The 12,488-nt window shown below is 61.3% G+C and overlaps 1 protein-coding gene across 7 annotated transcripts; it reads right to left on the bottom strand.

Annotated features, from left to right (window-relative positions):
* Window positions 1–920: 920 nt before the first annotated feature.
* PANX2 (pannexin 2) lies at window positions 921–10,975 on the bottom strand. Of its 7 annotated transcripts, none has more exons than XM_081311242.1 (5): window positions 9,167–10,970; window positions 2,604–4,061; window positions 1,925–2,126; window positions 1,804–1,842; window positions 921–1,557 (listed from the first exon to the last, which is right to left on the bottom strand). In XM_081311242.1, exons 1-5 carry the CDS (start codon window positions 9,390–9,392, stop codon window positions 1,362–1,364), a joined length of 2,121 nt encoding a protein of 706 aa, XP_081167368.1. In that variant the 5' UTR covers window positions 9,393–10,970; the 3' UTR covers window positions 921–1,361. The 7 variants fall into 7 exon arrangements, with proteins under 7 accessions (XP_081167368.1, XP_081167369.1, XP_081167370.1 ...); XM_081311243.1 differs by having other exon boundaries at window positions 1,804–1,839; XM_081311244.1 differs by lacking the exon at window positions 1,925–2,126 and having other exon boundaries at window positions 9,167–10,971.
* Window positions 10,976–12,488: the final 1,513 nt, after the last annotated feature.

The raw sequence follows: 12,488 nt of genomic DNA, 5'->3' as shown, positions 1-12,488 counted from the left end.
CTCCCTCTGCCTGCACTGACCCTGGTGCTTCCCTGAGTGGCCCCGTGTGGAATGGGGAGCCCCCTCCTCTGGGGTCTGTTAACAAGAGACTGTCTTTCAATGGCCGGTGTTTCCTGTTCTGCTGACCTCACCACACCTGAACAGTAATAAAAATTTTAAGCATTCTGAGAATAAAACCTGTGTTTTAAATGAATGTGGACTCTAGCCTGGTCCTCATGCCCCTCATGCCTGGGCTTGGGATGTGGTGGCTGCATACTTGGCCACTGAAGTTGGAGGGTGGACTATCCTGACTCATGGGGACACTGGGTGTCCAGGACTGTTCAGAGAGGTACCCGTTAGAGAGCCTCCAGAAGGCCTTGGCCAGGGAGCAGGTGGGTGCCCTCTGACCTCAGCAATCTGGGGCTGATACCTCCCACTGCTCATGGATTCTGGCCCCATCTGCCCCAGCCACCTGCCTCCAAGGAGCCCACAGGTCCAACCTGCAGGGAATGTGGCTCCATGGGGCCAGCCTTGTTCCACCGAACCCTGGACTTGAGGTGGCAGATGCCCTGCAGGGGACCCCTGACATGAGCACCCTTGCCCACAGCAAGGGCCCCTTCTCCTGGAAGCTGTTCTGGGTTCTGCAGCTCCGTTCCTCTGGCAGTACACCTGGCCCCCTGCTTCCAAGCATCTGACCTAGGGACGTCTTCCCTGGGGTCCCCTCAGTGTGGGAGCCCCGATTTGTGCCTGTGCCCAGGGGCTGAGTCCGGTGGCGACCCTCCAGGAGTGCCCTCCACATGCTCCTCAATGCCGTGGCCATGCTCCCCCTCCTCACACTCTGGGCCCTTCAGGTGCCCCCATGATGATGCTGACAGGCTGTGCTGGGGGGTGGGCAGGTGGCGCCAGAGGCAGGGAGGCGGACTCGGCAGCAGCACAGGCGGTTATCAGAATAATATTTATTGATATGCTCAGTGCTACCTTGTTGATACTGTCACCGGCCACGGTGGCTGAGGTAATAGGGACGGGGCCAGCCACGGCCTGGGCTCCCCTGGAAAGCCGCATGGGCCTCACTGGCAGCCGGGGCCCAGGAGGGGCGTGGTTATTGCGTAGGAGTCCCTCCCTGGACGCCTGCCCTGCCCTCCTGCTCACATGCACCAGGCACTCCTGCAGACACACCTGTTCAGCCTCGCCCACACACTCACTCAGTTCACTCACCCGCACCTGCACCCACGCTCACACCATCTCTGCTCACACTGTCACACACACACACACACCCTCTGCTTTCAACTCACCCTAAGTCTCCTGATGACAACAGGCTCGTCAGTTACAGTAGCCATAGTAAAATAAACTGTATGTCAGGCTTTGAGGAAAGTGCATGTTGATCAGACCCAGGGCGGCCCGGGCCCCCACCTGAGGGCATCAGGTCCCTGCAGGGGCCAGCCCTGGGCCGGTGATGCCTGGGGAGTGGCTCTGCAGCTGGCACCTCCTTCCCCAGTGTCCTCCTGGCTGGCTCTGGGTTGGATCCGGGCTGGGGGCACCGAGTTGTCGTGCCACAGCCTTGGTCCACAGCAAAACTGACTAAAAAAATAAACTCTTCATTTGGCAGCCCAGCACCCCACCTTCTGCCCAATCCGCCCACGCACCTGTGCCAGCTCGGGCCCACTGGGAGGGTGCTGAGCCCCGCAGCATGCGATGGGAGACTGGGGATGTGGGCGGCACTGGGTGAGCGAGGCCATGTCCACTCGGGGCTGGACATCCCTTGCTCATGCAGAGGGCTTTCACTGGCTTGGGTGTCCGGTGCCCTCAGAACTCCACAGTACTCACAACTGTTCTTGGCTCGTCGAAGGTGGCGATGAGGATCTGCTGGGGTGGGGGGATGGTGATGAGGTCGCCCATGTCTGAGGGCACATGGGGACCCCCTTCCTCCTCCTCCCGAGTCTCGTACAGGGTGTTGATGTGGAGCAGGGGGTGAGTGGCGTTTCGGCTCAGGATGGCAAGGGGGTCAGCCTTGCCCAGGCTGGCTGGTGACAGAGGGCCCGTGGCAGGGGCTGCTGGGGATGAGCAGACATGAAACGGGCCACCAGAGGGAAGCCCTGCGAGAGCTGGCTCCGTGGGGTAGGGAGCCTCCTTCTCCGGGAGTGGAGCATCTGCGAACAGCCAGGTGTACAGGCACCTCACACTCTAGTCCCACCAGCTGCCGTGCCCCTCCCCATGCCCTCCAGGGCCTGCGGAGAGGCTCCCGGCTCCAAAGCATCCCAGAGGGGCTGGCCCTCCCCTCCCTGAGCTTCCTCCCCAGGCCTGCAGAGGCAGCCTGCCCCAGGAACATGGTGCCTTCATCTGCCTGAAGCACCTCTCTGGCCAGGGGAGCTGAAGTCCACTGGGGAAGAGCAGCCTTCAGTCCTGAGCCCAGCCTGCCTTCTCGGGGCTGGGGAGGTCCTCCAAGCTGCGGAGAGGCCTGTGCCTCGCCCTTGCAGCTAACACAACTGCGCCCTCCTTAGACCCAGCCTATTCAACCTCGCCTTGTTCGCACGGCTCCCGGCACCTGCTTCCCTCCTAGGCTTCCTGTCCGGGGCTCTGTGGGGGTCCACCCTCCTTCTCCCACCCCAGACCACTCTGTACCCTACCTTTGGTGGGTGCCTCGGCCAGGCCCAGCCCGCACTCCTCTGCCTGGGACAGAAAGCCGCCTTCCTGGCTCCGGGAAGCGGGCAGGGCAGCGGGCACTGCCTCAGCCTTGGCCTTCTTGGTGCCCAGGATGTAGGGGTGAACATCCAGGGAGAAGTGGCGGGCGTGCTTCTTGTCGGGGGCAGGGGGCGGGGCCGGGCCTGCGTCACCCCCGCCCCCCTTGTAGTGGTGGGCAGCACGAGCTCCGGCGTCCAGCAGCGGGGCGATGAGCGTGTCTGTGGCCGTCTTCCTGCGCACCGGCTTGGGCTTGTCGGCTTTGCTGTTCTCCACACGCATGATGGCCAGCTGCTCCTTGAAGGGCTGTGGCAGCGGGTTGCTGGTGGGGATCCACTTCATCTTCTTGCGAGGCCGCTTGACCACTGGAGGCTCGGCAGAGCCGTCGGGCTCGGCGGGGTTGGCGCTGGGGTCCACGGTCTGGATGCCGGAGTCGCGCACTGTGGGCGTGGCGTCGTGGTTGGACTGGGCCAGGGCGGCCAGCAGCTGCCGCACCACGTTGTCATACATGAGGTCGCTCTCGTTGGTGATGAAGTCCAGCCGGTTCAGCGACTTGATGTGGTCGCGGTTCTCGTTGCAGAACATGGCCAGGATGTTGATGTCGCAGAACTGGGAGCGGCGCCACTGGCGGCGAGTCTTAATGCCCACCTTGTGCAGCTTGTCGAAGATGAAGTTGCTCTTGCGGAAGATGAAGAGGTGGATGAGGTTGACGAGGATGATGAGGTTCATGAAGCAGAGCAGCACGATGTCCACGCCCGCGATGATCCGCTGCAGCTGCACCGAGGGCAGCTTGCAGCTGACGCGCACCGCAGGGCCCCCGGCCCCGGCCGGCCCATCGGGGGAGGCGCCCAGCGCGCAGGTGAACTCGTTCTGCTTCTGGGTGGCGTAGTAGGTGCACAGGTAGGAGATGGGCACCACGCTGAGTAGCAGGATGAGCACGTGCCGCGCTAGGTACAGCTTGGCCAGGAAGTTGCTGCGGCCCCTGCGCTCCAGGTACTTCTCGAACAGGTTCTGCTCGGGGCTCTTCTCCTTCTCGGCGTTCTCGATGATCTCGCGCTTCTCGCGCTCCGTGATGCCGGGCCCCTTGGACTGGATCTGCTTCTCGATCTTGGGCGCGCGGCCCTCCGCCGCCCGGTGGTAGCAGTTGTCAATCTCCTGCAGCAGGAAGTTGAGCTCCGAGGTGAGGCGAGTGGAGGCCAGGAACTCCCAGCCCAGCGCGGGCACGTACATGATGGCGGCGAAGGCCAGCAGGGCGTAGGGCAGGAACTTGTGCTCAAACAGGGAAGGCCACAGGCTGGCGTCCACACCGGGCAGCGCGTCCCGCAGCTCCGTCCAGCAGTAGCCGCGGGCGTACAGCGCCTGGTCACGAGTGAAGTTGTGCGGGGTGTAACAGTAAATGGGTTCCTCTGGGGGCAGAGAGGAGACAGAGGTGGGACTGGCCTGGTGGAGACAAGGGCTTGGGGCAAAGGGCAGCGGGGCCCACTCCTGCACCAGCTGCTGGCCTCAGTACTAGGGCTCCTTCCCACATAGCTACTTGCTTTGTGCAGGGATGCTGTGCCCCAATGGACCCGCCCTCACTAGCTTCTCCCCATCTTCTGATCACTATCTTATCCTGAATACCCCCACAAGGTGGTCAGCCAGGGGTTAAGCCCTGCCCATGCCAGCCCCAGGAACTGGCCTATACATGTATGTTGGTCTCTAAATGCCACAGAGACTGGGCACAAGGGGAAACAGTCCCAAAGAGAACAAGACAGGCCACACCACTTGGCCATCTTCTAACACCCCAGCTCAGCTGAAACCCAGGTCCTGGCTGCTGGCCTGAGCATCCAGGGAGGGACTCATCCCCTTTTTGTTTTGTACTAGGGATGTTCTGAACCCAGGGGCACTCGACCCCTGAGAGACACTCTCAGCTCTTTAATTTCGATGCAAGGTCTCACTGAGTTGCTGAGGCTGGCCTTGAATTTGTGATGGATTCTCTTGCCTCAGTCTCCTGAGTGGCAGAGATTATAGGTAGGTATGCGCCACCAAACCTGGCCAGGGACCTGACTTCACACCTGCCACTGTAACTGCAGTCCCATGGTCATTGCTGCAGGGCACCTTCCCCCCAGGAGCCTGTCTGCCTGATGTCAGTACAGCCTACAGCACGGGTCTGCCCATGCAGGGATTCTGGATTTTGAGGCTTCTTGGGAGTGGCCCCTAGCCAATGTGCGTTCAGGTGGGGCTCCAGCCTCCTCCCACCCTCTTCTGCACAAATGGGACTGGCACCCTCAGGTACCAGAGCAGGTGAGCTCAGAACCACCATGTTATAAGGCTTGCACACACAGCAGCCTGTGCGTGCCCTGCCTTTGAGTTGCACCCAGAGGGAGACTCAGAGACCCCAGCTCTCTCTAGGAAGACCACCATCCACTGTTGCAGCTGTTCAGGGACCCAGGGGGCTGGGAGCAGTGGCTGGCTACACATCTGGGCACAGAGACCCCACATCTTGCAGGTGCCTCCAGCCCTGGCCTCCACTCAGCAGCAGCCCCCCCCCCCCCCCCCGCCCCCAGCCCTCCAGAACCCAGTGCAGATCCCGTGGTTGCCACCATTCTCACCAGGGGTGTGTCTTGCAGTCCACACAGTAAGGACCCAGGGGGGTCCACCAAGGGTGGTTTCAAAGACAGGGCCCACAGACTCTATGGGACAGTCCTGGGGAGCAGTGGGGGGCTCTAGGGAGGCGTGGGTTGGGCAGAGGGAGCCCTGCTGAGATGGGGTGGGGGCCAGGGTTCTTTGAAGCAGCTAGCACTGCATCCTCATGAGATGGGAGCCTGGACTGTCCCCACAGCCTGAGTTCCCTGAGGACAGGTGTCCAGACCAAGAGCCGAGCTGAGTTCAGAGAAAAGCAAACAGGGAAAGGCAGAGGGATCAGTTCTTTTGGTTGAAAAAATATCATTTTATTCCCTTTTGGTCCCTATCACCAATCCCAGGAGCTGTAGAGGGGTGGATATTCTTCTCCCTGGGGCATGCACCCACCCTGTGATGACACCCTGTGGGGAGGCCACAGGGAAACAGGCTCTGGGATGGGGGTGGCCCCCAACCCCTGAGTGGCTGGTGCAGTGCCTCTGGGGCACGGTGTGGAGAGCCTGCCACCCTGTCTGCTGGGCGGTGGCAGTAAGGGAGACAAGCCCCACTTGCCACTCTGCCCATTTCCTAATCTGCTCCCCAGGACCATGCAGGTAAGAGGCCTGCCCCAAGGTTCACAAGGCACAGGAAGTTGGGGCTACCCTCCTCCTGAGGGGCCTGCACCTACGGAGGTACCCTGTGCTCCCTGCAGTGCAGCAGTTCACCGAGGTGTGCAGAGCAGGGTGAGGTGGCCCTGCAGAGCAGGGGTACCACGGACCTGACACTGAGTGGGGCGGCGGGACTGGGGCGCAGATGCCCGGCCTAGAAGGCAGATGCCAGACCCTCGAGGATCCCCAGGGGCCCTGTGGCCCCCGCTGGGCCAGGGAGATGTCTGGGGGAGACACAGGCCGGCCCAGCCCCTAGACAGAGGCAGTTCTGGGCAGCCCTCCCTACAGGATAGCATTCTCTGGGCCCTGGCCACGGGCATCATTGCCCTGGTGAGGGGACACTGGGATTCCCAGCCCGTTCAGCTCACCTGGGGACATGGGGCCCAGCGCAGTGCCCGGGAGCCTAGTGCCTGACGCTGCCCCAGGGAAGTCAGCACACACCCATGTGGCCGCTGCTTGGAAGCTGTCCCCGGGCTCACGCTTGACAGTGTCCTTCCCAGACCTCCACCACCCAGGCCGAGTAACAGGGATCTGGGCGGGATGTGTGATCCTAAGGTCCCCGGGGGAGGGTGCTGGGGAGGGCTAGAGGAGCGGCAAGGGTGCCAGAGAGGGAGGTGCTGCTGGCTGGACAGAGGGGGACACAGCGCATCTAGCAGCTGGAAGCGGAGGAACAGACCTGCTCTGGAAGGACCGTGCCCACGGGCGTAGCCGCAGCCCCTGCGCCTCACTCAGATTCCCGACTGCAGAACTCTGAGGCGGCAGTTGTGGTTTTTTTAATTCCTGGCGGTTGGACCCAGGGCCTGTACACCCAGCAGGTGCCCCCCGCCGGGCGACGTCCCAGCCAGTCTGCTGATCTGTGCCGGCAGCAGGCCTTGGGCCCACCCAGCACCTTCTTGCCACAGCTGAGTGAATGCCCAGAACTGATCCCCACAAAAACAAGGCCCCAGATGCTGGGCCTGTCAGGGGGTTCCCACTGGAGAGGAGAGGGCTCACCCTCAGAGGTGGCGGAAAAGAGTGGGTAAGTGGGCGCTTACCCTGGAGACCCAGCCCTCCTGGGACCCTGAGGCAGAGAGGCCCCAGCTGCCCGGTGCAGGCCCTGGGCAGCCGACACTTAGATCCAGGCAGGTCCCTGGTGCCTTTCCTGAGAGGGAAGTCAGAGGGCTGAGAAGAAAACACCCCTGGGGTGGCTGGACGGCTCACCCAGGAGACATGAGGACACTGCACACTTGGGCCTGGTGATCTGTTTCAGGGAAAGCAGGTGGCCTCCCCTCAGGGTCTCAGCAGCATCTGAGGAATCTGGTGCCTCTTGGCCTCTGCCCTTTCAGTGTGTCTGGGCTCTGCCCACCTGATCCCCCACCCTATGCCATCCCCAGTAGAGAGTCCAGGGGAGGGGACGCAGCGGGGAGAGTGGGATTTCATGGCAGCCCTGGCCCACCACCAGCTGGTCTTCAGGCAGGGGCGTGGGGTCTTCCAAAGTCCACCTCTACCTTGAGCTCTGCCCAGTGGTAAGCAGCTGTGTTGCAAGGGAGGGCTTGTCCTAACATAGCAGAACGGGTTGCACCGAGGGCCAGGACCCCCCAGGAGGGCACGCCAGGCCCTGGCACTGGGATGGGGCCAGGCTGATGAGCACTGGCCATGTGCTGCCACACTAGGCCCTGTCTCCACTGCACCTCTACAGGTCATGGCACAGGCCTACTCTGTGTCCCTGGTGCACAAACCAGGGACACAGGACATGGGTCTCAGCATCTTGTCTCAGCCAGAAGGGTTGATGCCCACCCACTGAAACGCCCAGCCAGTAGGGCTGAGGGAGCCTCAGGTGCTCACCCTGGTGGCCCTGTGCCTGCCTCCTCAGGCTCAGGTCCTGGCAGACAGAGGCAGACACAGAGCCGAGAAGCAGCCCCACAGCCTCTCAGAACCCTGGCACAGGTTCCTGGTGCTCTTGTCCAGAGCAGAAAGTGGGGGGTCTCTAGAGAGGCCAGAGCTTCTGACCATACCCTCCACCCCACCTAGCCCAGGAGTTCCCACGAGTGGGCAGGGGCCCCCCAAGTCCACCCAGGTTGTATGTGGTTCCCACCTGGGTGGTACCACAATTTCCCTTTTGTCCGGGGTCACCTCACCCCAGGAGTTAGCATGTGTCTGGGGACCCTGGATGGTTTCAGGTTCAGCGAGACCCTGATCAAAGCCAGCAGGAGAAGCAGCCAGTGCTTTGTGGTCGAGCTTGGAAGACATGGGTTCACGGGCCTCCTTCACTAGCAGTTCAGAGAGCCCTCCCAGGCCCATCCCCTGGAGTGACCTCGCAGGCCGGGCACATTCTGCTGCTCAGAACCCTACCTGTCTGTGCTGGAGAGGCACTGGGACCCCTCCTGACACTGCAGTGGGCCCCGAATGGCAGTGGGGAGAGGGCCAGGGCATGTGGTCCCCAGGTGTGTCTGTGTGCAAATGCAGAGGGTCTGAAGGGGCAGGCCCTGGGGTCAGGGATGCACTTGGAGCCTGTCAGCCCCAGGCCCAGCTGGATATAGGGGTGTGCTGATGCCCCAGAGATGGGGAGCTGGGCTTAGCAGTGTCAGAACATGGAGCCCCATGCAGAGGGCACCAGAGAGGCCAAGCCCACCTGTGCACCTGAATCTGCGTCTGTCCTAGGAGGCTTGTCCATCATGGAGCTGACCCCCTAGCCACATGTCTGCATACTATGCGGAAACAGCTTTTGCAGGTGCCACCGAAGTGGACCATCACTTGGACCAGCCTGATGTTGCCTCCGTGGTGCACCTTGCCTGGCCTCCTCTGCTGCAGACCTACAGAGGCTCTCTGGGCCTGTCCTGAGAGACCCGGGTTCCTCTACCCTCCTGGCCAGGAACAGGGCTCCACAGACCCCCCCCCCCCAGCAGTTGGGGTCTCCACCATCCCTTCCCCGGGCTTTCTGCCCTCAACACCTATAAGATCCTTTTCTGGTGTTCACATGGACACTTCAACATCTCAGACCCGCTGTGACGTTTTACAGCCCAGACCCCACGTCCCTTTTACATCTGAGCCCAGCAAGTGAAGGGCAGGCCTAGTCCTCCGGGGGCTTGAAGCTGAAGAAATGCAAGGTAAAGCAGCAATAAAACAGAGAGGGTCTCAGGACAGCCCTGGACAGTGCCGGGCAAGGTGGGTGCGGCCTGGCTGGAGTGAGCGCCGGGGCGTGCGGGGGCGCGGGGAGCACCCAGCGCCGGACACTTGCGGACGCGCCGCCTCCCGCGCTGCCTCACCTGCGAAGTTCTTGGTGAAGACCAGGGTGACCAGCAGGATGGGCACGAGCACGGTGCCGATGGTGACCACGCGGTCGAACGGCAGTTCCAGCTTGAGCTGCAGCAGCAGCGCGGCCAGCGCGCCCGCCTTGTCGTCCTGCGCGCCCGGCAGGATCAGCTCCCGCAGCTTCTCGCCAGCCAGGAGCGCGGTCGCCATGTCCGCCGACTGCTCCAGGAGGTGGTGCATGGGGGGCGGGGGCGCGGCCCTGCGGGGCGCGGGCGGGGGGCGCGGGCGGGCCCGCGGCGGGAGGGGGCGCGGGGCGTCGGGATGCTGCTGGCGCGTGAGCGGGTGGGCGCGGGAAGGGGCGGCAGCTGACGCCGGGGGAAGGGGCAGCGGGGGCGCGGGGCTCCGGGACCGGGAGGTCAGTGGGGACGCGGCACCTCGCGGGGCTCGGGGGTCCGCCGCCCCGCGGGAGGGGTCGGGCCGCCGGGGCGCAGGGCCGCCGCCGCCGCCCCCGCCGCCGCGCTGCAGCCGGCCCGCGCCCTGCGTCCCTCCCGGGGGCGGCGGCGGCTCTCCAGCCCGGGCCGCGCGGCCCGCTCCCGCCGGGGAGGGGGCTGTTTACCTGCGGCAACTCCGCGGCGTGGCTCCGCCCCCACCCCCCGCCACGTAGATGCGGCGCCGGCGATGACTTGGCAAAAAATATTTAAATTAAAAGAGCGGAGTTGAGGTGCCCGGCCCCTGCGCCTCGGGATGGGCCGAGCGGGGCTACCCTGCCATGGGCGCGGGCGGGGGCGCGCGGGCGGAGGCGGGGGGCGCGCGCTGGGCTGCACCGTTGCGCCGCGGGCTCCGGGGTTGGGTCGCGCCCGGCTCCGCGTCCTGCCACCTCGGCTCTCCAGCTCCCAGCCCGGAGCGGGTCCGGCCTGGTTTGCGGGCACCGGCGGGGAGGCCGGGCCTCCGCTTCCCCTGCTGGCGCCGGCACGCGGACACTATGGGGCGCCCTCCCCAGCGTCTTCCCTCTCGCATGACCCTCCACTGCAGCAGCCATCGCCCCCAACTCCAGGCCTCCGGGTCCACGGCGGTGGTCCGACGTCACCCGGTGCGGTCCCCCTGCTCTTCAGCCCCGCACCTCCGACCCACCGCGCCATCGGCTGTCGCCAGTGCTCTGGGGCTTCCTTGCCACCTCTCTGATCCTCATCCGACATCTGGAGCCATCTAGGCCCGCTGCTCCCTCGGGAGCGACTGACTGCAGGCCCATTTGTGGGTTTAGCTTCGGCCCGGGGCCGCCCCTCTGCCCTGGCCGCCTGCAGGACTCTCTGGCTCAGGTCTTCCGCTGCTGCCCCCTCCCTCAGTATTTGTAAGTGTAGTGTGCCTGGGGTTTCCACGTCCTGCAGAAATCCATCCAGCAGGTGCCTCCCGAGCCCCAGCATTCGTGAGCACACCGGTAGCCGGCCCACCCCCGGGGATGTTCTGAAGGGGATGTGCGGCGCCCAGCCTGCTCCCATCCTCTCCCAGCCTGGCCAGTTTCTGGACCTTCGACCCTCTCTGCCCCCCAAACCCTGATCTCTGAAGGATGTGCTCCTGCTTCTGCAGATTCTGCTTTCTCCCTGCTGAGTCAGCTGCTTCTAGCACCCTCCCCCAGGTACCCCGGACGCCCCGGCACAGTCACCCTAAAGCTCTCTGAGGACTCCCAGGGTGGGGCTGCCACACTTCCTAGCATCTACTCCCGGGTGCAGGGTGTGGGTCTCCTGATTACTGGGGCAGTCCTCACTTGGGCTGCTCGGAGCTGACCGTGCCTCTGAACTCCCTTTCCCTGGCAGTTTGCAGTTCTTCCCTTTCCGTACCTGCCCTTTGTTACCAGCTGTAGACCCCTCCGTGTCCTGTCTGTCGGCCTTATCATCCATGGGGTCTGAATGGAGATCCTTAATTTTGATGGAGTCAAAACCATCTTTTTTTTTTTTTTTTTTTTTTTTAAATAAGGCTTGTAGTTTTGGATTTTCTTTCTGATGTCACAAAGGTATCTGGTGTCTGTCCAGGGGAGTGATAGTGTTTCAGTCATTCAGTGACTTCAGAGAGAATAAGTATCAGAAAACAACCTTGCATTTTGAGGCAAATCAGTTCAGTTGAAATAGTTTGTAATTTGGAGATTTTTAGACGATTCTACCACAAAATTTCAATCCAAAAAATCCCATGGAGTATGTTACCAATTTGACATGAATCTTTAGCTGGAAGGGTACTTTCATGTAGGAGTGCAGCTTAGTTTTCCACAAAATGAGCTAGTTTTCTCAGTGCCAAGGAAGCAAGCACCCTCTGGCAGACCCCTTTCTCAGGCATTGGCCATGCATCCTGGATGGGTCTCTGTGTTCTTGGTCCATGTGCCTGGCCCTGAACCTCTGTTTGTATAATGATGGCTTGGTAGTATACCTTAATCTGTAGTGGGCAGGTATCTCCATTGTTCTTTTTTAATATTGATGTGGGTATGCACAGACTTTATTTTTCATATGTATTTTAGAATGATCTAGTCAAGTTTCTGAAAAATCTAGCTGGAAAAATGAAATTGTCTTGAATGTATAGATTGAGGAAAATTGAACTATGTGCTGTCATACTATCCATGAACATAGTACATCTCTTGCTTTATTTAGATCTATCATGTAATAGACTCAAAATGCTTCCTACATGAAGGTCTAACTGCATTAGTTCATCAGGTCATTTCCTAGATCATGCACTTTTTCTCTATAAAAGGCATCCTATTCTTTTAAATATTTTTTTTTGGTTTTAGGTGGACACAATATCTTTATTTTTATGTGGTGCTCAGAATCGAACCCAGTGCCTCACGCATGCCAGGCAAGCATGCTACCACTTGAGCCACATCCTCAGCACAAAAGGCGTCCTATTTCTGTTATGCGTCTTGGTTGATGATTCTGGCATAAGGGAGGCTGCCGATTTCCAGATGAACTCTGATCTGGCATGCCAGTTGCAGAGTGGATGCAGTTGTTTTGGCCTAGAGCAGCATCCAGAGCATAATAGATGCTCAGTAAAAACTAATGGTAAATGTGTGGATGGGGTCCTGTGTCCCTAAGAGTTGCTGGATGGTTACCATCTTGACATCTAGCAGAGGAAGCATGGAATCCTGGGAAAGGGGCACCTGGCCAAACTGGAACTTGGGGCCTAGGTGGGAGTGGGGTAGGAGCCAGAGCCAAGGTCCTTGATGGCACCCTGGTTAGGGGCTCAGATCCTGCAGGGACCCCTGGTGCCCAGCCTCTCTGCTTTGTGGTCCTCCCAGAAGGCATGAGGGAGTGGAGAGTGGGGTCCATGTCTGCATCTCACACTAAGGCAGCCCAGACT

Source organism: Spermophilus citellus (assembly GCF_964194105.1).
Source record: "Spermophilus citellus genome assembly, chromosome: 10".
Classification (NCBI taxonomy): domain Eukaryota; kingdom Metazoa; phylum Chordata; class Mammalia; order Rodentia; family Sciuridae; genus Spermophilus; species Spermophilus citellus.
The sequence above is the reverse complement of the archived record's forward strand: the minus strand, read 5'-3'. Positions and strand labels throughout refer to the sequence as shown.